Source organism: Orcinus orca, chromosome 3, assembly GCF_937001465.1.
Source record: "Orcinus orca chromosome 3, mOrcOrc1.1, whole genome shotgun sequence".
NCBI lineage: Eukaryota > Metazoa > Chordata > Mammalia > Artiodactyla > Delphinidae > Orcinus > Orcinus orca.
This window is the reverse complement of record NC_064561.1, coordinates 83,460,102-83,487,522: the sequence shown is the minus strand read 5'-3', so window position 1 is coordinate 83,487,522 and position 27,421 is coordinate 83,460,102. Positions and strand designations below refer to the sequence as shown.

General features: G+C 33.9%; 1 protein-coding gene and 1 non-coding gene across 10 annotated transcripts in view; one reads left to right on the top strand and one right to left on the bottom strand.

Annotated features, from left to right (window-relative positions):
* Positions 1-27,421, top strand: part of CSNK1G3 (casein kinase 1 gamma 3) — a 128,456-nt gene that overhangs the window by 64,534 nt on the left and 36,501 nt on the right. For all 9 annotated transcript variants that reach the window (XM_033423719.2, XM_004267420.4, XM_004267418.3 and 6 more), the window contains exons 5-6: positions 13,378-13,526; positions 15,051-15,285. In XM_033423719.2, coding sequence (XP_033279610.1) covers positions 13,378-13,526; positions 15,051-15,285 — 384 coding nt within the window. The remainder of the gene's footprint in view (positions 1-13,377; positions 13,527-15,050; positions 15,286-27,421) is intronic.
* On the bottom strand, positions 693-799 carry LOC117200575 (U6 spliceosomal RNA). The gene has a single exon (XR_004482170.1). It is a non-coding gene; the product is annotated as a U6 spliceosomal RNA (small nuclear RNA).

The window sequence follows — 27,421 nt, the reverse complement described above, 5'->3', positions numbered from 1 at the left end:
CTCTTTTTGAATTATGGTTTTCTCAGGGTATATGCCCAGTAGTGGGATTGCTGGGTCGTATGGTAGTTCTATTTTTAGTTTTTTAAGGAACCTCCATACTATTCTCCATAGTGTCTGTATCAATTTACATTCCCACCAGCAGTGCAAGAGGGTTCCCTTTTCTCCACACCCTCTCCAGCATTTATTGTTTCTAGATTTTTTGATGATGGCCATTCTGACCAGTGTGAGATGATATCTCATTGTAGTTTTGATTTGCATTTCTCTTATGATTAATGATGTTGAGCATTCTTTCATGTGTTGGCAATCTGTATATCTTCTTTGGAGAAATGTCTACTTAGGTCTTCTGCCATTTTTGGATTGGGTTGTTTGTTTTTTTTGATATTGAGCTGCATGAGTTGCTTGTATGTTTTGGAGATGAATCCTTTGTCAGTTGCTTCATTTGCAAATATTTTCTCCCATCTGAGCGTTGTCTTTTCGTCTTGTTTATGGTTTCCTTTGCTGTGCAAAAGCTTTTAAGTTTCATTAGGTCCCATTTATTTTTGTTTTTATTTCTATTTCTCTAGGAGGTGGGTCAAAAAGGATCTTGCTGTGATTTAAGTCAGAGTGTTCTGCCTATGTTTTCCTCTAAGAGTTTGATGGTGTCTGGCCTTACATTTAGGTCTTTAATCCATTTTGAGTTTATTTTTGTGTATAAAAATATGGAACGCTTCACGAATTTGCGTGTCATCCTTGCGCAGGGGCCATGCTGATCTTCTCTGTATCGTTCCAATTTTAGTATATGTGCTGCCGAAGGGAGCACGGCTTGACTCTTTGATGTTGCCCGAACTATGTAGTTCTAAAGAATAATTTTTTAGTTCTAAAGAATAATTTGATAATAGCAGCAGTGGCTGTTTCTAAAATTAACACTTGTCATAGTATTGCCTTCTAAGAATTAAGAAAACTTCTCTTCATTCTTTATACTGACCCTTCTGCCTTCTTGGTTTATGTCTTGTTTATTGGTGTATTTAGCCCTGTCTCTTAGCTAAGTGGGCTTTGGTGATTCCATATTGTATGAACACTTTATCATACTGTTCACTTTTGAGAAAGGTTGTAGGTAATAGTATAAGCCTTTAAACATGGGTATATGCATTAAATAATTTCTAAAATTTCTTTCATTCGTTAAGTTGACAGATTAGAGTTTCTCTGACCATGTTTTAAGAACTTAAGAAATTCTGCTCTTTCTGTATATCTTATAAGTGTCTTTTTGAGAAAAAAGAAAGAAAATATTGTCAAAACCATGAAAGTTAACTGAATAAAATAATTAGAACATTACCTGTTATATTTTGGTTTTAACAAAAATAATGAAGAATACTATACAGGTGAGGTGGTGGTTAGTGTAAACTTATTTCAGCCTAAATAACCACCAGTTTATGTAGCAGCTTCTTAGACTTCCTTTTTCTGTATTAGCTTAAGTGCATTTAGAAGACATCTTAAGTGAATGTAATATTTCTATCTCTTTTTAGAGGCCTTTCTGTATGGGAATTTCTATAAGTTATGCATTGCGAAACTTTTACTAATTTATATGTGAATATGTATATTGGTACTGTTGGATAGAAGTGTACAACATTTTTCTGTTAAATTTGTAGTTTATGGAGAATGTGTGTGTTTAAAGATGCTATGCATTATCAATATAAGAAAGAAAGGTTAACCGATAGTGGTTTTAATTTGGTTTATATGGTCCAGGTATTAGGACAGTTTATGTTGTGTGGTAATTATACTATTAATATTTTCAGTGATTAATTAATACACAGTAATCTTACATAAAAAACAGACCTTATTTTTGAATAGGGTATAACTAAATGGTGATGAAGGACTTAATTTTCTGAAATACAGCATCATTTTTGTAATTCCCTATGTAATCATAAGAAGTATAAAGCCATGAAAAATAATATGATTTCATGTTTTATTTTTGATTTAAATATAAAGAAGCATATTGTGAGAAGAACGGATTTGTAAGCTTGCAGATTGGGGGTAAAAATGGTAAGAGAGAATCCATTTTTTCTTAACTGTTTATGCCTAAAGAGGATAGAAACTGAATAATATATAATATATAATATTTATTCAGTATTCCATATATTATAATAAACATTACTTGTTTGTAGGTGATGTTACTTTTTAATGTCCTTTGAAATTAAGACTAATTTTTAAATGTGTAAATAGAGTTATCACTGAAAGGACTCGTCTGTTTTACAGTGGGGTGGCTTTTCCTTTTATTTGGGGTTAATTGCTAGAATATTACTAAATGTGGGTGATGTGGTATTTTAATGGAATGACTGTTACCAAGTTTGGAACTCATTGCACCTGTTTGTTCATATCAGGGCTTCCTAATTGGACAGAACAGTAATTCTCAAACTTTTGGGTCTCATGATCCTTTTAGACTCCTAAAACTTTTTGAGGATCCCAGAGGGTTTTTGTTATTGTGGGTTATAGCTATGGATATTTACCATATGAGAAATTAAAACAAATATAAAAATATTGCTGTATTCATTTTAAAGTAAAAACAGTAGTATTTTAAAATCACAACTAGCGCTATTTTCCAAATTTGAGAAAAGTGGCCTTGTTTTACATGTTGTGCACATCTCCTTAATGTCTGGCTTAATAAAAAACAATGGATTCTGCCTTCAGTCCATTGCCATATCACATTCACGTAGCCTCTGGAAAACTTGACTTTCACTTGTGAGAGAATGAGAGTGAAAAAGATAAATAACATCTTGGTGTTATTATAAAAATAATTTTGATGTCACTGCCGTCCTGAAAGTGTCTCATGGACCACCTACTCCTGTCCCTAAGTGTCTCTGGACTGTGTGTTGAGAACTGCTGAGCTAGAAGTATAAGCATTTGTGCTAAAGGTTAAGAATGCCTGAAAGCAAAACTTCCTTGGAAAAGAACATAGCCTGTGTGATAATTCTGTACTTAGTATTTCTAATCAGATTTTAGTTTTTCTTTTTTTTTTTAATGGTCTTAGTTGCAGTACATGGGGTCTTCCGTTGCGGTGTGCAGGCTTCTCTCTAGTTGTGGCGCATGGGCTCCAGAGTACATGGGCTCTGTAGTGTGGTACTTGGGCTCTCTAGCTGTGGTGTACAGGCTTAGTTGCCCCGCAGCATGTGGGATCTTTGTTCCCTGACCAGGGATCGACCAGCGTCCCCTACATTGCAAGATGGATTCTTAACCACTGGACCACCAGGGAAGTCCCAGATTTTAGTTTTTCTTGATCAAATCTGTAGAGTTTAAATTTCCTGTTAAGAATGTTAATACTGTTGTTCTAATCCTTCCTACATGAACAATACTGGACCTGAAAATGGAAAGAAACATCATGATAATATTTCTTTTAATAACATGCTTAACTGTTGCCCACCTATAAGGAACTGAAGTACCAAGCAGTATTGACAGTATTAGACCTCCAAGTGTTATTTTCTGACTTTAATTAATTAATGTTGTTTTGTCACTTAAGTGGAATGCTGAAATATAAAATGAAGTGTTCAATTAAATTAATTTTGGGAGACAGATGGTGAGATTGTATTTTCATATAATGTGTGAATTTTGTATTCTTGCCCATTCTTGAGCTTTTCTTGGGAAAAAATATACTTGTCTTGAATATTGGGGATGCTGATAAGCATCACTGAAAATTAGTGATGTTTGAAGCTATCAGACTAACTTTCATCAACTCACCATCAATGACTTTTTATAGTAGTCTCAAAAATACTCTTAGAACAATTGGAATTGGGTGGAGTAAAAGTTTATAGTTGAAAATTCACTGGGTGTAAGAACAAATAAAAAAGCTTGCTTTTGCCCATGAGTTGGATTGCATTCGTGCAGTTCAGTAGACAAAAACTTTGATCAAGAGACACAGCTGGTAACTTAAAACATTCATTACTCTTTGTTCTCAGCCTTCTTTCTGAGTCTCTCTTCTTTCTTGCCCTCTTGTCCTTCACCTCTCCCACTTTGAAAAACCCCTTTCTTGTGTATCATATTTATATTGATGTGGTTGTTTTGTTTGGTGTTTGCTTAGGGTACTCCTCAGCCCCTGTTTGTTAGTTGCAACTTTTCCTAACTCATAACAATTTAATTTGTTTGCTCAGTGTTAGAAAACTGCCCAGACTTGTCCTGGGAAATGAAATTTTAGTTTGGTCTTTACAGCGTTTGCTTTATATTCTTGATTTAAAAAAAATATATGACTCTTGATCCTATACTTCAATGATAAAATATGTGTTGAAATACATTAGTAGTTACGTAAGAAGTTTTTGCATTCATTGACTCATAAAACAATATGTATCTCAAAGAGTCAGAGTGAAATCGTCTTTTTTTTCACCAAAGATCTGTGCTGAGTCATGTTTTAAGGTAAAATTATGTTGCTTGATAAAGCTGAGGTATTTTTATTTGGATTTGAGACTAAATGTTTAATTTACTCAGTGAAATGTAATGCTGTTTATGAAATTTAGCCATCTTGGGTAAGGTAGAGATAGATATTTTTGAGACACTTTGAAACCATTAAAGAAAGGAAGTTTTGAAGAAAATTGAAGCAGTTCTCATTTGTCCCTTTATTGATCTTTTTCTTGGTGTTATTTTAGAAACCCAAAGTTATATTATGTGTATAGCTTGATTGAATGTACATGTTAGGTACACAGTAATTCTCTCAACAATGAGTTGGCTTATATGAAATACAGCAGATCAGATTTACTTATGCTTATATCTCTTCAACTCTGAGAAATTCTGTGTGAATAATTATGAATTTTGAGTCATGCTTAATAGATAAGTTTGAAAAGAGGAGACTTGAAGGTTGGGTAAAAGGAAAAGTTGGCAATTTGGATAGCAGAACTGTGGTAGAAAAATTTGAAATGCAGCCTTAGAAAAGCTCAAACAGTAAGGCAGAATAAATCTGAGCCTTAGAATGGATCCATTTCTTCTGTTAAGGACATATGGTAGGAAGGGAGAGGAAGCCAAAATTATTTTATAGGGCGACAGAGTCTGAATAGTACACAGTTGACCTTTGAACAGTGTGGGTTTGAACAGTGTGGGTCCACTTATACATGGATTTTTTTCAATAGTAAATACTACAGTACTATACAATATAAGGTTGGTTGAATCCGAGGATCTGGAACCACAGACACAGAGGAACTGAAATATGTATATGGAGGGCTGACTATAAGTTATACATGGATTTTTGACTGCATGGAGGGGTCAGTGCCCCTAACTCCTGTGTTTTTCAAGGGTCAACTCTACTTTGCTTAATTCCGAGTAGCTCCAAAATGAAGTTAATAGTTAAGAGTAGAAGTAAGGCTCTGTAACTTTAAATATTAGGGAGAGTATTTGAGAAATACTTGCTCAGTTATAGTTAATACTTGGATTAAATAAATGTGGTCTAAATCTTTTTCCAATTCAAGTTTTTCTTTGTAGTCCCAGAATAATATTTTTAAGTTATGTAAGTTTCAGGTGTGCAGCATTATAATTTGACATCTGTACAGGCATACCTTGTTTCATTGTGCTTTGCTTTATTGTGCTTCACAGATTTCTTTGTTTTTTTTTTTTACAAATTGAAAGTTTGTGGCATCCCTACAATGAGCAAGTCTTCGATGCCATTTTTCCGACAGCATCTGCTCACACCTTGTCTCTGTGTCACATTTTGGTAATATTTACAGTATTTCAAACTTTTCCATTATTATTATATTTGTTATAGTGATCTGTGATCAGTGATCTTTGATGTTACTACTATGACTCACTGAAGGGTCAGATGATAGTTAGCATTTTTAGCCATAAAGTGTTTTTAAGGTATTAATAAGGTATGTACGTGGTATTTTTAGACAGTGCTACTGTACACTTAATAGACTACAGTATAGTATAAATATAACTTTTGTATGCACCAGGAAACCAAAAAATTCATCTGACTTTATTTCGGTATTCCCTTTATTGTGGTGGTCTGGAACTGAACCCAAAATATCTCCTAAATATGCCTGTACACACTACAAAGTGATCATCAGCACGTTTCTAGTTACCATCCATCACCATACAGCTGACCCCCTTTACCCATTTCACCCATTCCACCCAACTCCCTTTCCCTTTGGTAAACACTAACCTTATCTCTGTATCTATGAGTTTGTTTTTGTTTTATTTTGTTTGTTCATTTGTTTTTTTACATTCCACACATGAGTGAAATTTTATGGTATTTGTCTTTCTTAACTTACATCACTTAACATAAAACTTTCAGGGTCCATCGGTGTTGTCGCAAATGGCAGGATTGGATTTAATTCTTTTTTTGTGGTGGGGTAGTTTTCCTTTGTGTATATGTACCACATTTTCTTTATCCATTCATGCACCCATGGACACTTAGGTTATTTCCGTATCTTGGCCGTTGTAAATAATGTTGCAGTAAACGTAGCGGTTCATATATCTTTTCAAATTGTTTTTGTGTTCTTCAGATAATACCTAGAAGTAGAATAGCTGGGTCAGATGGGAGTTCTATTCTTAATTTTTTGAGGAATCTCTATACTGTTTTCCATGGTGGCTGCACCAATTTTCAGTCCCACCAACAGTGTACAAGGGTTTCCTTTTCTCCACATCTTCTCCAATATTCATAATTTTTTTCTTTTTGCTAATAGCCATTCTGACAGGTGTGAGGTGATCTCTCATTGTGGTTTTGATTTGCATTTCCCTCATAATTAGTGATGTTGAACATCTTTTCATGTACCTTTTGGCCATCTGTATGTCTTCTTTAGAAAAATGTCTATTCATTAAAAAATGTCCATTTTTAAATCAACTTGTTTGTTTTTAAGTTGTATGGGTTCTTTATATATTTTGGATAATAATCCCTTATTGGATTTACAAATATCTTCTCCCATTCAGTAGGTTGCCTTTTCGTTTTGATGATGGTTTCCTTCACTGTGCAGAAACTTTTTAGTTTGATGTAGTCCCATTTGTTCATTTTTGCTTTTGTTTAGAATTAGATCCACAAAAATATCTCTAAAACTCATATAAATGAAGTTACTTCCTATGTTTTCTTCTAGGAGTTTTATGGTTTCAGGTCTTACATTCAGATCTTTAATCCATTTTGAGTTAATTTTTGTGTGTGGTGTGAGATAGTGGTCTAGTTTGATTCTTTTGGCTCTAGCTGTCCAGTTTTCCCAGCACCATTTATTGAAGAGACTATTCTTTCTCCATGTATGTTCTTTGCTCCTATGTTGTCAATTAATTGCCCATATATTTGTGATTTTATTTCTGGACTCTCAGTTCTGTTCCATTGATCTGTGTGTCTGTTTTTGTGTGAGTTCCATACTGTTTTGATTACTGTAGTTTTGTAGTGTACAGTTGACTCTTGAACATTATGGAGGTTAGGGTTACCACTCTCTATGCAGTTGCAAATTCATGTATAACTTATAGTTGGCCCTTGGTATACACAATTCCTCCATATCCATGGTTCTGCATCCTTGGATTAAACCAACCTTGGATTGTGTAGTACTCTATCTAGTATTTATTATTGAAAAAAATCCGTGGGTAAGTGCATTTCAAACATGTGCTGTTTAAAGTTTTGCTGTAGTTTGAAATCAGGGAGCACGATAACCTCCAGCTTTGTTCTTCTTTCTCAGGATTGTTTTGGCTATTTGGTGTCTTTTGTGGTTCCATACAAATTTTAAGATTGTTTTAGTCATGTGAAATATGCCATTGGAATTTTGATAGGGATTGCATTGAATCTATAGATTGCTTTGGGTAGTATAGACATTCTAACAATATAAATTCTTTCAGTCCATAAGCATGAAATATCTTTCCATTCATTTGTGTCTTCTTTGATTTCTTTCATCAGTGTCTTAAAGTTTTTAGTGTATTAGGTCTTTCACCTCCTTGGTTAAATTTATTGCTAGGTATTTTATTCTTTTTTATGTAGTGGTAAATGGGATTTTCTTAATTTCTGTTTCTGATAGTTCATTCTTAGTGTATAGAAAAACCACAGGCTTCAGTATATTGATTTTGTATCCTGTGACTTTACTGAATTCATTTATTTGTTTGAACAGGTTTTATTTGTGGCATCATTAGAACTTTGTATATATAGTATCATGTCATCTGCAAATAGTGACAGTTTTACTTCTTTCTTTCTGATTTGGATCACTTTTATTAATTTTTCTTGTGTAATTGCTACGGCTAGGATTTCCAGTACTGTGTTGAATAGAAGTGGTGAGAGTGGGTATCCTTCTCTTATTCCTGATCATCACTGAGTATGATGTTAGCTGTGGCTTTGTCATATATGGCCTTCATTAGGTTGAGGTATGTTCACTCCATACCCACTTGGTTGAGAATTTTTATCATAAATGGATGTTGAATTTTGTCAAATGCTTTTTCTGCATCTAATGAGATGATCATGTGATATTTATCCTTCATTTTGTTAATATATTGTATCATGTTGATTGATTTGCAGATGTTGAACATTCTTGCATCCTTGGAATAAATCCCACTTGATCATGGTGTATGATTTTTTTAATGTATTGCTTGATTTGGTTTGCTCATATTTTGTTGAGGGCTTTTGCATTTTGTTCATCAAGGATATTGGCCTGTAATTTTCTTTTATGGTGTCCTTGTCTGGTTTTCGTATCAGCATAATGGTAGCTTCATAAAATGTGTTTGGAAGGTTTTCTTCCTCTTTAATTTTTTGGAAGAGTTTGAGAAGGAGTTTGACAAGGATTGGTATTCTTTGAATGTTTTGTATAATTTGCCAGTGAAGCCATCTGATCCTAGACTTCTGTTTGTTGGGAGCTTTCGATTATAGTTTCAGTCTCCTTACTAGTAATTGTTCTATTCAGATTTTCTATTTCTTCTTGATTCAGTCTTGGAAGCTTGGATGTTTCTAGGAATTTTCCGTTTTTTCTAGGTTGTCTAATTTGTTGGTGTAGAATTGTTCATAGTAGTACCTTATGATATTTTGTATTTCTGTGGTATCAGTTGTAATTTCTCCTCTTTCATTCTGATTTTGTTTGAGTCCCCTCTTTTTCTTTTTCTTGGGGGGGGTTAGTCTAGCTAACGATTTGTCAATTTTGGTTATCTTTTCAAAGAACTAGCTCTTAGGTTCATTGATCTTTTCTGTTGTTTTTTAAATGTCTATTTCATTTATTTCCACTCAGATCTTTATTATTTCCTTTCTTCGAATGTGGAGCTTCATTTATTTTTTTTATGTTTTCTTTATGTGTAAATTTAGATTATTTATTTTGGATTTTTCTCGTTTCTTGAGGTAGGCCTATATTGCTATGGTCTTTCTTCTTTGAACTGCTTTTGCTGCATCTCATGGATTTTGGTACTTTATATCTCTGCTTTCATTTGTCTCTAGGTATTTTTTTGATTTCTTTAGTGACCTATTGGTTGTTTGGTAGCATGTTGTTTAATTTCCACGTTTCTGTGGTTTTTACTATTTTCTTTTTGTGATTGATATTTAGTTTCATAGTATTGTGGCCAGAGAATATGCTTGATATGATTTCAGCCTTTCTGAATTTATATTGAGACTTTTTTTGTGACCTAATATATGATCTATCCTGGAGAATGTTTCAGGTGCACTTGAAAAGAATGTATATTTTGGTGCTTTTGGATGGAATGTTCTATATATTAAGTCCGTGTGATCTAATGTGTGATTTAAGTTTGATGTTTTCTTTTTAATTTTTTTTCTGGATGATCTATCCATTGATGTAAGTAGGGTGTTAAAGTCCTCTGCTATTAGTGTTTTGCTTTCAATTTCTCCCTTTAAGTCTGTTAATATTTGTGTTGTATATCTTAGTACTCCTCTACTGGATGCATATACATTTATAAATGTTATATCTTCTTGCTGGATTGACACCTTTATCATTATGTTTGCCCTTGTTGTCTTTTAATATAGTCTTTGTTTTAAAGTCTGTTTTGTCTGATATGAGTATAGCTACTCCAACTTTCCTTTTATTTACATTTGCATTGAAATTTTTTCCATTCCTTCACTTTCAGTCTGTGTGAGTCCTTTCTCCTGAAGTAAGTCTTGTGTAGGCAGCATATAGATGGATCTGTTTTTTGTTTCTTTTTTTAATTTAAACAGTCCCTCACTGTCTTTTTCTTGGCTATTTTAGTCCATTTGAAGTAATTATTGGTAAGTATGTACTTGTCATTTTGTTAATTGTTTTCTGGTTGTTTTTGTAGTTCCTCTCTGTTCCTTTCTTCTCTTTCCCTCTTCCTTCGTGTTTTGGTGGTTTTCTTCAGTGTTATATTTAAATTTCTTTCCATTTTCTTTTGTATATTTACTATAAGTTTTTTCCCTGTTACTGTAAAGTTCATATATAACATCCTATGTAAGTAGTAGCCTGTTTTAAGCTGGTAGCAAATTAAATTTGAACACATTCCAAAGCTTTATCTTTTTACTACTCCAGCCCCCTGCCCCAGTGTTTTATACTTTTGATGATACATTTTACCTCTTAATTTTATGCATCCCTTAACTAACTATTGGAATTTAATTTAAATTTACTACTTCTTGTCTTTAAACCATCATGTTTGCTTTATAAGTGATTGATCTACTACCTTTATTATATATTTACCTTTTCCAGAAAGACTTTTTACTTGCATGTGTTTTCTTATTATTAACTAGTGCTTTTTCTTTTCAGCTTAAGAAATCTCTTAAATATTTCTTGTAGGGCCAGTTTTGTGGTGATGAACTCCTTTAAGCTTTTGTTTATCTGGGAAACTTGATCCCTTCTTCAATTCTGAATGATAAATTTGCTAGGTGGAGAATTCTTGTTGGGGTTTTTTTCCTTTTAGCACTTTAAATAGGTTATGCCACTCACTACCGGCCTGTAAAGTTTCTGCTGAAAAATCTTATGGAGTTTACTTTGTATGTAACAAGTTGGTTTTCTCTCGCTGCTTTTAGGATCTTCTCTTTATCCTGAACTTATACCATTTTAATTATAATGTGTCTTGGTGTATGTCTATTTGAGTTAATCTTTTTTGGAACTCTCTGGGATTCCTGGACCTGGATATTTGTTTCCTTCCCCAGATTAGAGAAATTTTTGGCCATATTTCTTCAGATAGTTTTTCTGGCCCCTTTTCTCTCTCTTCTTCTTCTGGGATCCATATAATGCAAATGTTATTTTGCTTGATGCTGTCTCAATGGTTTCTTAAATTAATTTCACTTTTTAAAATTCTACTTTTCATTTTGCTTCTCTGTCTGGATGAGTTCATTTGTTTTGTCTTGCAGCTCACTGATTCATTCTTTTACTTCATCCAGTCTACTGTTGAACTCCTCTAGTATATTTTTCAATTGAGTTATAACCTCTTTGGTACTTTCCTATATTTCAATCCCTGTTGAAGCTCTCACTGTGTTCATCCATTCTCCTCCTGAGTTTGGTGAACATCTTTATGACCAAGAAGCAACAAACTAAAGAGTGGAAATGGGTTATTAAGAGATTGCTAAATTAAGAGCATAGAAGTTAGCACTTTCAGTGGAATAGAGGGGGGAAAGCATTGTAGAAATATTTTTTAAAACTCAGTAGCTGAGAGCTATTGGTAAGTCTTAATTGCATCTCTAGGCTCTTGATGTATATAGCATACTAAAATCAGTATTTCAGAGTTGAATAAATGTTAGAGTCTCTCATCCACTATTTCTAAGCCTTTTATCTGTTTTTACTTATAATGGGGGTAGATATGACTCAAATATGATATGAGTGGCTCTAGTAAGAAGATAATGATTCTCAGTGGCAGGGGGAAGTGTGTGTGTGTGTGTGTGTGTGTGTGTGTGTGTGTGTGTGGTGTGGTGTGGTGTGGTACAGGGTGGTGATATGTACACATGGGGGTGTATGAGAATCTCTATTTTGGGGGAGGAGACCATGTACACAGTTTGAACTTGTCTCCTTCCCCTACCCCTGTCATGATTATATTATCTTACCTTCCTATCTTCAGCTGTTCTGCTGCCTTTCTCATACTCACATTCTAGAAAAACTGGTCTTATCTAAACTACTAATATAGATAAACTGAAGTCAGCTTGAGAGGTTGAATAGTTAGTATTAAGCCAAACTAAGAACCTAGCTATCCTGGCTTCTAGTTCAATGTTTTGTTTTGCCCATGCAATAATTATTATGCAAAATGATAAAATTAACAACAGTAAAATTATGTTTTCCATACTGTTTATTTTAAAAAGGATGGGAAGGTTTTAGTATATTTTAGAAAGTTTTTTTCCTTTCTAAAATCATTACACCAAACAAAACAAAAAATACTCATAAGTAAAACTGAGACGTTTAAGATGGAAGTTGTTCATTTCCTCATAACGAATAAATAGATACAATGTTAAGATAAAATGATCCCCTATTATATGTTAGTTTATTGGGAGTCTGTTCTAAAAATAAAATACGGGTGATTTTTGTGTATTTAGACTTTATATTTGGAGTTTGTATTATTTTGTGTTGTTGCGTAATGATTTATTTAGTAATTAGTGACATAGAATAAGAGACTTTATTATCTCCCAATTTCTATTGGTCATGAGTCCAGGCATAGCTTAGCTTTGTCCTTTGTTGAGGGTCTTTCCAGGCTTAAATCAAGGTGTCATTTTGTTGGGTCTGAGTCCTTTTCCAAGCTCCTTTTCCAACCAGTCCTTTTCCAAGCTCACTGGTTATTTCTAGAATTCAGTTCCTCATGGCTGTGTGATGAGGCTCTCATTTCCTGGGGCCTGCTCATTTCCTGGCATGTGGCCCTCTTCCACAACATAGTAGTTTGTGTCTTTAAGGTCAACAGGAGAACTGCTCTGCTGCTTTGATTATCTCTGACTTCTAGACTTGCTTTTTAAACATCTTACCTGATTAAGTCATGCCCAACAGAATAATCTCCCTTTTGATTAATTTAACCTCCACTAACAGAGATCTTAATTTTGTTACCTTTGCCATATAACATAATCTAATGACAAGAGTGAAATCTGGGAATCTTGCCCACACTTGTGGGGAAAGGATTATATGGGTTGTGTACACCAGAGGATGGAAATCTTGGGGGTTGAACTTAGCATTATGCCTACCACAGGGTTATGAAAGAGTGCAGTAACTCCTTTGTTCAATAAAAATAAGATCTTTCCTATGTGCCAAGCATTTCTGTAGGCCATGGAAATACAAGTCTCAAGGGCACAGTTCCTTTCTATAGTGAGGTTGGTGGAGACCAACAATGAAGCACTGTTTATAATGTAGTTCAGTAATGCAGGTTCAGTAGAAGTGTAACCAGGCTACTCTGTGAACATGAAGGAGAAGGTATAGGGAGGGAGGAGGCTGGGTCAGGAGAAATTTATTGTTTGTATGGAAAAAATAAAAATACTGCTGCAGTTCTTGAAGCTACAAAATTATTAAAAAATTGTTTATTGTTATTCTTTTCTTCCAGATGGTATACCTCAAGTTTACTATTTTGGCCCTTGTGGGAAATACAACGCTATGGTGCTGGAACTGCTGGGACCTAGTTTGGAAGATTTGTTTGATTTGTGTGACAGAACATTTTCTCTTAAAACGGTTCTCATGATAGCTATCCAACTGGTAAGTAAAGCAGGATGTTTTGAAGCTGTTTGAACAATTGTGTGGTTCATTTGGTCACTAATTTACACTGAAAGTTTAAAGTTTTGTGACATTATCTTCCACAGCATTTGACCTAATAAAAATGTCTGCTTTTCATATCATTGTCCTTTTAGGATGACTGTAACTTAAAATAACTGAATCAGGTGTATTTTATTTGTATGAAAAAATTAATATCTTACTACTTTAAGGTCAGAATGCTCAGTTTGGGAATTAAGTTGTTTCCAGCACTCTTTTCAGATCGAAAATGAATACTTAGAGAAGAGAACCCTCAGAAAGATGGGTTTTTAATCTTGGTAATAAATTAAAATGGCCTAGAAAAAGAAGAAACAAACTAATGAGAAAGTCTTATAAATCATTTAAATTTCAGGGAGCCTATGGGGAAATAACTTAAGAGGATAATTTTAAGGCAGTTTTGAAATAAATGCCAGTAAGTGTATGCTGCAGAAGTCTTAAAATTGTTTTTATCGTTGACTCATTACTTCTACAGATTTATCCAATGGAAGTATTCAGATGTACTTAAAGCTTGTTGTGCAAAGACGTCTATAATAAAGTGGGAAACAACCCGAATGCACAGAAATAACAGTGTTAGTTGGATAAATTATTAATAGCCATAAAATAATATGCAGCCACTAAAAAGTGTATATTAAAAGAATGTTTCATGACCTGGAAAATGCTCATAATATATTGTTAATGAGAACTATAGGTTATAGAATAGTATATGTTATATGATTCAAAATTTGTTAACAAACTAAAATGGCTTGAGTGACTGTGTTCACTTACATTGTATTGTCAACCATGAATATCATTAAATGAAGCACTTTTATTATTTGTAATGTTCTGTTTTCTGACAGTTTATACAATAAACATTATTTGAGAATGTGTAAAGCAATGAATAAAAATGTATTATATTATTATTAGAGTTGGATTCCAAAGTTTTCTAGTCTCAAGATCTTTTTAAATGTTTCATACCTAAGGAAAAAAGTAAACAGGTTATAAAAAAGATAACAAAGTGCTCTGTTAATTCTTTTATTTAACAGTCTAGACTCTTTAAGTTTCTTTAGTGTAATTATAAAATTTTCTCCATTATTGAACAGATAAGGAAGACTAAATTGCAACTTTGTGAATATATCTGTTTATATTTTTGAGTTCAAGATTTTGTATTAGTAAAGCTTTTTAATTCTATAAGGTAGCATCATCTGAAAGTGTTGATTTAATCAGGCTTCCTGATAAGAAAGGAATTCATAAAATTCAAGCACTTTCCTATATAAGTGCCCAAAATAGTAAAAAGCAAAGATACTTAATCATAATTGGACATATATTTAAGAAACTATTGAGTGATATCATGTTTCTTTTAAAGGGTTCAAACAATTTCTGATTTTTTCTTCTTAATGTTGTTTTCATTGTAAAAATTGTCTTGCCTCTATCATACTATTTTATGCTAGTCAAAGCCTAAAATAAAATGTATCTTTTTTTTTTTGAATCAAGATTTCTCGCATGGAGTATGTCCATTCAAAGAACTTGATATACAGAGATGTGAAGCCTGAGAACTTCTTAATAGGACGACCAGGAAACAAAACCCAGCAAGTTATTCATATTATAGATTTTGGTTTGGCAAAGGAATATATTGATCCAGAGACAAAGAAACACATACCATACAGAGAACATAAGAGCCTTACAGGAACAGCTAGATATATGAGCATAAACACACATTTAGGAAAAGGTATGTGTACCTTTCGTAAGTATGGAAGTTTGAACTCAGTACGCTAATAGTGTGGGTTTTTATTTGTTATTATGGTTTAGTTTTTGCAGGTTACAGTCGCTTCTATTGTAATTTTTATTTATCACATCTAACTAGAGTTTACTTTCATTTATATTTAGTAAGTCTTTTAAAGTAAGTTGCTTTAAAATGAATGACAGATATCCTTATATTCACTATATCTTTTTTATTTTACTTGAAATGTTCAACTTTGATACACTTAGGGTGATCCATTTAATTATTTCTATTAAAGAATATGAGAGAATACTTAATTTTAACTGCATTTAATGTGTGTAAAGGTTTTTGATTGAGACTATAACTCTTTGATACAGCTGTCCAGGGAGGTAGCCACCTGCCTAATACATTGAATACTGAGAATACATATCTTACAGGTACTGTTTACTTTGTACTAGCTATTATTTAACCTTTTTAAGAGGGTTCCTTATTTATAAAAAGGGTAAAATATCAACTGCACAGGGTTTCTTATAGCTTTTTTTTTTCCTGGTCCAGGATCACATATTTCACCTAATCGTCCTATCTCTTTTGTTTCCTTTCATCTGGTACAGTTCCTTGCCTTTCTTTATGGTTCATGAAGTTAATATTTTTGTAGAGTACGGGTTGTTTTGTAGCATGTCCTGTGTTTGAAGCTGTCTGATATTTCTTCATGACTATATTTGGGTATCCAGTTTAAGCACAAGTATCATAGAAGTGATGTGTTCTCAGTGCATCATGTCAGAAGGCACATGTCACTTGGTTCCAAGTAGCTTTGATCACTTGCTTAGGGTAGTGACTGCTAAGTTTCTCCACTTAAAAGTTTCTTATTTTCCCTTTGTAGTTAGAAAATATTTTCTAAGTCAGTTTTTGAGATTATGTAAATATGTTGTTTCTCATCAAATTTTTACCCACTAGATTTAATATCAATTGATGATTTTCTAACTTCATCGTTCCTTATGAATTTACTAGTTTCATTCTAATGTAGGCAAAAGCTTTCCCTTCTTCCCTTATTTATTGACTTACATCAGTATGGACTCATGGATTCTTAACTGGATGTATTATAGTCCATTACTATCATTATTTATATCATTATTTATTTTGATGCTCAGATTGTCCCAGATTTGGCTACTGGTTGCTCTCTCAAGCTGTTTAGCTGTTCCTTTGGCATGTTCTCATGATTCTTGGAAAACTTCTTTCTTGTCTTGTGCAACAAGTTGTTCCAGGCTTATCTTATAGGTTCTTGGCTCTAGCCCAGATACAACATTTTTCTAAGAAGCCCTGGTTCCTTTATTGGATAATGGTATGTAGAAACCAAGATTTTGTAACACTAGGTGTATTTATTGCTCCTAGTATGTTATTGTTTCTAAGGCCTTTCTGTAGCAGAACTAGGAAATGTGTACATGTCTGTGTGTGTGAATATACACATATATACTCATTTGTGTGTATATACAACACACATTTATGTACACGTACAGATACGCCTACACATGTGTATGCACTTATACACATATGTTAATATCTATCTATTAAAAACTATGAGTTTATACTGATACTTCTAATTTCAGTCTAACAGCACAAAGTAGGATCCCCTCCTTTTCATATTTGTAATTCCCTTCCCTTTTCTATGTTTATATCTTCCTTTGCCAACATTGAGAAATCTGGCTACCACTACTCTAGTATATTTACTCATTTTTAGAAGCCTAGGACACTCAGAATGTAGTTTCAGAATTGGTAACTGATAACACTGTGTTAATGCAAGCTTACTAGAATTGCGATATTTGTAATTCTCATTTTATTGAAGAGTCCTTTTTAAAATTGACTCAAGTAGGACTTCCCTGGTGGTGCAGTGGTTAGGAATCCGCCTGCCAATGCAGGGGACACAGGTTCAAGCCCTGGTCTGGGAAGATCCCACATGCCGCAGAGCAACTAAGCCCGTGCACCACAATGAAGAATAGCCCTCGCTTGCCACAACTAGAGAAAGCCTGCGTACGGCAACGAAGACCCAACACAGCCAAAAATATAAATAAATAAATAAATAGACTCAAGTGAAATATACATTGAGTAAAGTGCACAACGTTTGAGTGTATAACTTATTAGTATTAATAAATGTATACAGCTGTATAACCCACAAGTCTACCAAGATTTAGAACACTATTCACTCCTTAGACTTCCCTCTTGCTGTTCCTCAGTGTCTATGAAAGCAACTGTTGATCTGATTTCTATCACCATAGGTTTAGTTTTGCTGACTCTAATTCTTATAAATGAAATCATATGACTTATTTTGTTCAGTCTAATATGTATGAGATTCATCTAAGTTGATTAGGGTTTGTTCCTGTGCAACGGAGTAGTATTCCATTGCATAAATATGAATATACCACAAATTGTTTATCCATCCTAACATTGATGAGCATTTTGATTATTAATAGTATTTTGCTATTATGAATAAAACTGCTATGACATCCTTGCAAATCTTCCAGCACACATATGTTTTCAGTTCTTTTGAGTAAATACCTAAGATTGGAATTGTTGGGTCATATTGTAAGTACTAACTTTATAGGAACCTGTCAATCAGTTCCCCAAAACATTCATACCATTTTCTGTTTCTACCAGCAGTGAATGAGAGTTCTGTTTGTTTCACATTCTTGACAACATTTGGTGTTGTCGGTCTTTTTCATTCTAGCCATTCTGGTGAATTTATGTAGTGGTATTGTATTTTACTGTGACTAATGATTGTGAGCACTTTTCATGTGCTTATTGACCACTTGTATGTCTTCTTTTGTGTTGTGTACATCGTTTTATTGTGGATTTGTAGGAATTCTTTATATATTCTGGATATAAGTCCTTTGGCAAATACATGCTCTGTGGACATCGTCTTCTAGTCTGTGGCTTGTCTAGTCATTTTCCTAGTGTTGACAATTGATGAGCAAAAGTTGTAAATATTTATGAAGTCTAATTTATCAAATTTTTCTTTTATGATTACTACTTTTTAAATCCTAAGAAATCTTTACCCCTTGTAATGAGAACATTTTATGTTTTCTTCTGCCATCTAGAATTCATTTTTTTGTATGATGTGAGATAGGGATTGAGATATTCTTTTTATGATATCATATTCTTTGCCATCAAATTACTTTTGTGTGTTTCTAAAAAAATCAGTTCTAGGTTGTGTTTACAATAGATTATTCCTAAGTCTTAAGCCATGGTCGGTTTTTATATCACAGGAAGTCTAATAACTTAATTTTATGCTTTTAGATTCTATATCTAACATCTTTCTTATAAGGGAGAATAGACAGGAATGTAAACTGATCGGTACTTATCCACTGTCACTGCTCAGATGTACCTTACAATACAATCACAATTTGTCCAGAACCTTAGAAGTCATCTAATCCAACCTCTAACTCCTAGTCTTAGCTTCTTCTCTAACCGTTCTCCCCAGACCTATCTGCTGCCCACTATGTTTCCCTGCTTCTGCATCTCAATCAGAACTAAATAGCACTTGGCATCTTCCCCTGACAGCTTACCTGATAGTAGGCTCATGGTATTTTTTCAGGTGTTTGAAATACCTGAAAATGTAGGTTTGCCTTTCTTTAAGAAAAGTCAGTAGTATTTACCTTTCAGGTGACATTTGGGCAAGTGTGTTTCAATAGCAAACTTTCCTGATAGATTTAAAATATGATTGGGTAGATATACAACTTTCAGGATTGTCTCTTCTGTTAAAACCAGGCACATCTGTGTTTATATGAACAGTGTCTGTGAGAAATTTTCATTTCATGGTAGTTGTTAAGACTGTTTTATAACAACTAACAAAGGTTCACCACCATTTTATTGTGAGCCATGAAGTCACGACTTCCTTCTGGCCTGGTGTTCTTTATCCGAACAATGGTAAATGTAACAGCATTCTATTTGTAGAAAGGGCAAAATAAGTCTGATATGTTTGTCCTTGTTAGGAAAAGCCTTCAGAGCTTGGGAAATGGCATTTAACTATTGTAATAATCTCTTTTTACTCTTCTTTCAGGAAGAAAACAAAAAATTATTTATTTGGCAAGTACTGCAAAGAACAAAAGCTTTAATCCTTACTTTTTCTCATTTGTAAAAGCCCTGCTTCTCAGTTTTGATGTAGAACTTGGGAGTAGATGGGTAAAAATAGAACATTTATTTGACAGATTACGTGATTTCCTTTTTTTTAAAATTGTAGAGTGAGTTTGAGTGCCAAAGAGTTAAAGTATTCTGTAAGTTTGAGATGGCTGTGAACATGGAATATTTAGTGGTGTTTTGAGTTTAGAGCACTTGGCTTTGTGAGGAATCAGGAAGAGATTAAGAAAAAAGAACAGTGAAAGCGTGACCTTTTAGTGCTGATTTTAATTTGTGTATATATAATTTCTTCCTTTCATCTGAACTTTGGTTGTTACTTTTAAAGCCTTCTTATTCATTCATTCACTCTTGTGCATTCAAGGACTTGCTACTCACATGAACTTTTCAAAATAGAGAATTTGGTCAGAGGAACATTTGTGCAGGTTTATATGTATTTTTCCTTTGTGGAGATGGACACTGTATCAGATTCGAAAAGGAAAGCGTTGTCCCTTAACATAATATTATGGAGGAATAGTGTAAAATCACATTGTAGAATTTATCGTCTTTATTCCTGTGGTGTGTGTCTATTGATCTTAATTAGGTGATTTCTGTTCAGAAGGCAGATGTAGTGATTCATTTGTACACCTTTCATATACCTCCTGAAGTCACTGATCAAGATGAAATCTCAATAAAGCTGCATGTGACAGATGTGGATTTCCTTGGTCTGCTTTAATGGAAGCATTCTTTAGTACTGTCAGGTTGAATTGTTATTTTCAATTGTGTCTCATCAAGTATCTTTTTAATATCTTTTTAAAGGCTTTTTTTTTTGTCAAGTGCTTTGAACCTCATTTTATAATCTTCCTTTGGATTACTTTTTTTCCCTTTATGTCTTAATTGAAGTGATTTGAAATTAAGTAAATAAGAGAAATGTATTTCTCTTTAGTAAGTGTCTTGAAATAAAATGGTCTTTTATTTTTAAATATTATTGAGTATTCATGAATAAAAAGACCAGGATTTGAGGAATAAGTTGCCAGTTGCTTTGTAAGTGTTAAGAAAAATCTGTGTTCCATAGAAAAATGATATTTCAAGCCCCTAAATGGTAAGCTTTCAGAGTGGGAGAGAAGTAATCACAGAATTATGGTGTTACAAAAATGCCTTCTTTCTGTGTTATCATTCTGTGGTGTGTTTCATATAATTTCCAGCTAATTGCTACAATCCTGAGGCCTACTCTTTAAGTCTCCCAAACAGCTTTTTAACAGTTTAAAAACGTGTATTTACGTTTTATGATTACATTTTAACAGTTTAAAAATGTATTATACAATTCCTTGCTCTTTGAAACAAAGTATGATAAACCTAATTGATGTTTTCTTGATATTTCAGTATCATAATTTTTGTACGATTACTATTATATAGTGACACCTTCAAGATCATTTGGAGAATGTTAGTATGTATATTTTTAAAAAGTTTAGAGAAAATTCATTTGAATAGTAGTGTATTTTTAAAAATAACATTATTTTTAGAGCTGTTTTAAATTCACAGCAAAATTAGGCAGAAGGTACAGAGGTTTCTCTTTTACCCCTGTCCCCACACGTGCTCACTATCATACTATCACGCCAGAGTGGTACGTTTGTTATCATTGATGAACCTACACTGACACATCATTATTGCCTAGAGTCCATAGTTTACTTTAACGTTCACTCTTGGTGTTGTATATTATCTGGGTTTGGACAAATTTATAATGACATGTATTTACCATTATAGTGTCCTACAGAGTAGTTTCACTTTCTAAGCGTCCTCTATGCTTCACCTAATCCCTCCCTCTCTCCGGCCCCTGACAACCACTAGTCTTTTTCCTGTCTCCATAGTTCTGCCTTTTCCAGATGCCATATAGTTGGAATCATACAGTATGTAGCCTTTTCAGATTGGCTTCTTTCACTTAGTAATATGCAGTTAAGTTTCCTCCATGATTTTTAATTGCTTGATAGCTCATTTCTTTTAGTGCTGAGTAATATTCCATTGTCTGGAGATAACACAGATTATTTATCCATTCACCTACTGAAGGACCTCTTCATTGCTTCCAAGTTTTGGCAATTATGACTAAAGCTGCTATAAACAACCTTGTGTAGTTTTTGTATAAACATAAGTTTTCTACTCCTTTGTGTAAATACCAAGGAGCTCTGTTGCTGGATCATGTGGTATGAGTGTGTTTAGTTTTGTAAGAAGCCCCCAAATTGTCTTCCAAAATGCTATACCATTTTGCATTCCCACTACCGATGAATGAGAATTCTTGTTGCTCAGCATTCTCACCAACATTTGGTATTGTTAGTGTTCTGGATTTATACCATTCTCATAGGTGTGTAGTGTTACCTCGTTTTAATTTGAATTTCCTGATGACATATGATATGGAGCATCTTTTCATATGCTTATTTGTCATCTGCGTATCTTCTTTGGTGAGGTGCCTATTAAGGTCTTTGGCCCATTTTAATCAATTTGTTTGTTTTCTTATTTTTGAATTTTAAGAATTCTTTGTCTGTTTTGGATAACAGTTTCTTATGAGATATGTTTTGCAAATATATTCTTCCAGCCTGTGGCTTATCTTTTTATTCTCTCGATGGTGTCTTTTGCAGAGTGGAAGTTTTAATGAAGTCCAACTCATCAATTATTTCTTTCATGTATTGTGCTTATGGTATTATATCTAAAACATCATTGCCAAACCCAGGGTCATCTAGATTTTCTCCTATGTTATCTTCTAGGAACTTTGTAATTTTGTGTTTTACGTTCAGGTGTCTTATCCATTTTGGTTATTTTTGAACGGTGAATGGTGTAAGTTCTGTGTCTAGATTCATTTTTTTACATGTGGATGTTCAGTTGTTTTAGCACCATTTGTTAAAAAGACTTATCTTTGCTCCCTTGTATTGCCTTTGCTTCTTTGTCAGAGATCAGCTGACTATATATATATATTTATGTGGGTCTATTTCTGGGCTCTCTATTCTGTCCATTGATCTCTTTGTCTGTTCCTTAGCCAATACCATACTATGTTGAGTGCTGTAGCTTTACAGTAAGTCTTGAAGTAGTGTATTTTTTAACAGATTTTTTTCCATTCAACTGTATTTTTGCTTACTTTTTGTTATTACTGCTGGCAGCACTTTCTCATCTTTTGATTTGCTTCTTCTGACCTGATAGCCAAACTTACCGGAATTATATCTAAATTAAGAGAACTAGATTTCAAGAGGACTTCTTGAGGAATCAGATGAATGCATGTTCTGAGTTCCATTGCTCAGAAATGTATTTTTTCTTTCTGAGTTCTTGATATTGCTACATTAGGTATCTGGATTATTGGGTTGTTGCTGCGAATTGTCTTGCATGATAGTGCTTTTTTTCTTTTGGGTTTGTGTTCTCACTTCTAAAAAACTCAAATTATGTCATTATGAAAAATGTAAATGAGCTCAGTGAATCTTGTGGAAAAGTTGTTTTTTTTTTCTTTTGTGAGGTGCCAAGGAAATGTACCTTTTAACGTTTTAGAAGGAAATATAAAGTGAAACTTCTATTTGCTTATAGTAATTTTTGTTTTTATTGTTTTGGTTACATATAAATAATGATTTAAACCTTCTTCAGTGAGAATTTTTGTTGTTCAACTCTCTTGTCATGCCTCTTTTTATTTAGTTAACTGACATGTCTTTTGGCCTCATTTTTTTTTTTTTTTTGCAGGGAAATGCAGTAGTAAATTTTTTTTGCTAGTATGCACATGTATATTAGAAAGTTTCCTACTTTTAAGTGAGGCTTTTGATTTTTTGGGGGACAGAGAGGTAAATTTCAGCTCATTTAAAACAGAATATTTTTCTGTTGTTGAAAATTGATAAGAAATTCAGTTGAAATGGGAACAGTGCTAGGTAAATGAGGAATAAAATCAGTTTTAAAAAGAGAAAAATAATGTTGAGATGCAAGAGTAGAATTTTTAAATAGAACAGGATTGCAGAGGTTTGTAATAAACATTTGATTGATTGGTTCTTCCTTGTTTTATGAAATGAAAAGAAGTCCAGATATGTGGTCTGAAATCCTGCATAATTTTGAGATAGTCACAACCATTCTGAGCCTTAGTTTCTTTATTGGGTTATTACTGACACTTTGAGTATAGCTACAGTGGTTTTTTCTTTTTTTTTTTTTTGATCCTCAGCCCCAGTCAAGCCTTCAGATGACTGGAGCTCCATCTTTTTTTAAAAAATGTTGTTATTATTATTATTTTTTTTACAATGGTACGTTAGTTTGTGCTTTATAACAAAATGAATCAGCTATACATATACATATATCCTCATATGCCCTCCCTCTTGCATCTCACTCCCACCGTCCCTATCCCACCCCTCAAGGTGGTCACAGAGCACCGAGCTGATCTCCCTGTGCTATGCGGCTGCTTCCCACTAGCTATCAGTTTTACATTTGATAGTGTACACATGTCCATGCCACTCTCTCACTTTGTCCCAGCTTGCCCTTCCCCCTCCCTGTGTCCTCAAGTCCATTCTCTAGTAGGTTTGTGTCTTTATTCCCATCCTGCCCCTGGGTTCTTCATGAGCATTTTTTTTCTTTTTTTTTTTAGATTCCATATATATGTGTAAGCATATGGAATTTGTTTTTCTCTTTCAGCTTACTTCACTCTGTATGACAGAGTCTAGGTCCATCCACCTCACTACAAATAACTCAATTTCATTTCCTTTTATGGCTGAGTAATATTCCATTGTATACATGTGCCACATCTTCTTTATCCATTCATCTGTCGATGGACACTTAGGTTGCTTCCATGTCCTGGCTATTGTAAATAGAGCTGCAATGAACATTGTGGTACATGACTGTTTTTGAATTATGGTTTTCTCAGGGTGTATGCCCAGTAGTGGGATTGCTGGGTCATATGGTAGTTCTATTTTTAGTTTTTTAAGGAACCTCCATACTGTTCTCTGTAGTGGCTGTATCAATTTACATTCCCACCAACAGTGCAAGAGGGTTCCCTTTTGTCCACACCCTCTCCAGCATTTAGTGTTTGTAGATTTTTTGATGATGGCCATTCTGACTGGTGTGAGTGATATCTCACTGTAGTTTTGATTTGCATTTCTCTAATGATTAATGATGTTGAGTATCCTTTCATGTGTTTGTTGGCAATCTGTATATCTTCTTTGGAGAAATGTCTATTTATGTCTTCTGCCCAATTTTGGATTGGGTTGTTTGTTTTTTTGATATTGAGCTGCATGAGCTGCTTGTAAATTTTGGAGATGAATCCTTTGTCAGTTGCTTCATTTGCAAATATTTTCTTCCGTTCTGAGGGTTGTCTTTTCATCTTCTTTATGGTTTCCTTTGCTGTGAAAAGCTTTTAAGTTTCATTAGGTCCCATTTGTTTATTTTTGTTTTTATTTCCATTTCTCTAGGAGATGGGTCAAAAAGGATCTTGCTGTGATAAGTGTTCTGCCTATATTTTCCTCTAAGAGTTGGATAGTGTCTGGCCTTACATTTAGGTCTTTAATCCATTTTGAGTTTATTTTTGTGTACGGTGTTAGGGAGTGTTCTAATTTCATTCTTTTACATGTAGATGTCCAGTTTTCCCAGCACCACTTATTGAAGAGGCTGTGTTTTCTCCATTGTATATTCTTGCCTCCTTTATCAAAAATAAGGTGACCATATGTGCGTGGGTTTATCTCTGGGCTTTCTGTCCTGTTCCATTGATCTATATTTCTGTTTTTGTGCCAGTACCATACTGTCTTGATTACTGTAGCTTTGTAGTATCGTCTGAAGTCAGGGAATAGATACAGTTTTAAAAGATCATCTGTATGAAGCACTGACACATACTAGGATATTAATATGTTGGTTGTATATTTTATGTGATACATATATTCCTGAGGAGCAAAATTTTAATTGACTCTTTACATAACTTTAAAATTTACTGGAGAACCTATTTAAAATAATCTTTAATGGTACCTGTTGTAAAGAAAATTGTCACTTTTTAATGTTTCAGTTGCTTAAAGCAAGGGTTCCTATAATAAGGATTTTTGCCTTTGAGAAAAACATCCATTTTCAAACAGGCCTTTGTAGTTAAGTGCTTTAAAAATGTGAACAGGGTTTAATAAGAGCCATATTACCTTTGGGAGAATGTTTTTCATCTAACACAATTGTTAAAAACCAGAAGGATGTATTCTTTAGTTACAGTGTTTCAAAGAGAAAGCCTTCCTCATGACTTCTATTTCTTGGCAAATTTTACTTCCAAATTTGTCAGTTGATGATAGAACACAAAGAAAGGAATTACGAGGGTAAGGAGCATTAGCAGACTGAGTTTCAGTAGTACATTTATTTTACTAGCTCATAGTTGTGGCTTGAATTTTTACATACTGTGTAGATTATGAGACTACTACTGTTCTCTGAGACAAGCATGTAGGCAAGATCACCTTACGATCATGGCTTATTGTCACTGTGGTAACTAAAGTCCTCCCTTGGATTGAATTCAAAGAATTGCCTTTATGGTGAATTCTTTTCCTTAATAAAGAATCCTACTGTAGGGCTCAGTACACTTGTCCCTTGGTATCCATGAATTGGTTCCAGGACCCCCTGAGGATACCAAAATCCGGGGGTGCTCAAACCCTTAATATAAAATTGCATAGTATTTGCATATAACCTACACACATTCTCCCATATACTTTAAATCATCTCTCGCTTATTTATAATAACTAATACAATGTAAACGCTTTGTAAATAGCTGCCAGCCCATGGCAATTTCAAGTTTTGCTTTTTGGAACTTTCTGGAATTATTTTTTCATGGATATTTTCAGTCTGTGGTTGGTTGAATCCACAGATGCAGAACACATAGATATGGTGGGCTCACTATATTTATATATCACTTAGCATTTAGCTTTAAAACCATATGCTATAATATACAGGTCTTGCTTGTGTATTGATTAATCTGTCCCCACATGTTTCATGTTTTTTGATGCTGTTGTAAATTTTATTGCTGTTCAAATTCATTTTCCAATTGTTCATTGCTAGTGTAGAAATACAATTAAATTTTTTTTTTTTTTTGCGGTACGCAGGCCTCTCACTGTTGTGGCCTCTCCCGTTGCGAAGCACAGGCTCCGGACGCACAGGCCCAGCGGCCATGGCTCACGGGCCCAGACACTCTCGCGGCATGTGGGATCTTCCCGGACCGGGGCACGAACCCGCGTCCCCTGCGTTGGCAGGCAGATTCTTAACCACTGCGCCACCAGGGAAGCCCCTACAATTAATTTTTATATGTTGACCTTGTATCCTATATTCTTGCAAAAACTCATTTACTAGTTCTAATAGATTTTTTTGTTTTAGGATTTTTTTACATAAAAAGTCATGTTGTCTGCAAAGAAGGATAGGTTCATTTCTTCATTTACAATCTGAATATCTTTTAATTATTTTTTTCTTGCTTTTCTTGTACTGACAAGAACTTCCAGTATAACATTGAATAGAAAATGTGAGAGTGAACACCCTTGCTTTGTTCCTGATCTTAGGGGGTGCCTTTCCTCATGTAAGAATTATATCGGTTGTAGGTTTTTCATAGAAGGCCTTTGTCAGAATGAAGAAGTTTCCTTCTTTTCCTCATTTGATGAGAGTTTTTATGATAAATGCATGTTAGATTTTCTCAAGTACTTCTATATATTTTGAGATGATCTTATGATTTATACCTTTTCTTCTTTAATTATGGAGAATTACATCGATTGCTTTTTGAAAGTTAAACCAACCTTAAAGTCATAGGGTGAACCCCACTTAGTCTGGTGTACTATCTTTTTAAGGATTTTGCATCTGTGTGGTGAGAGATATTTCCTGTAGTTTTCTTTGCTTATAATGCCTTTGTCTGGCTTTGGTAACGGTGTAATGAATTAACTTGGGAAGGGTTTCCTTCTCTTCTATTTCCTGAAAGAGTTTGTATAGAAATAGTATTGTTCCTTAAATGTTTAATAGAATTCACCAGTGATGGCATCTGGGCTTAGGGTTATATTTTGGGAAGATCAGAAATTAGAAATTAAATTTTGTTTAATTG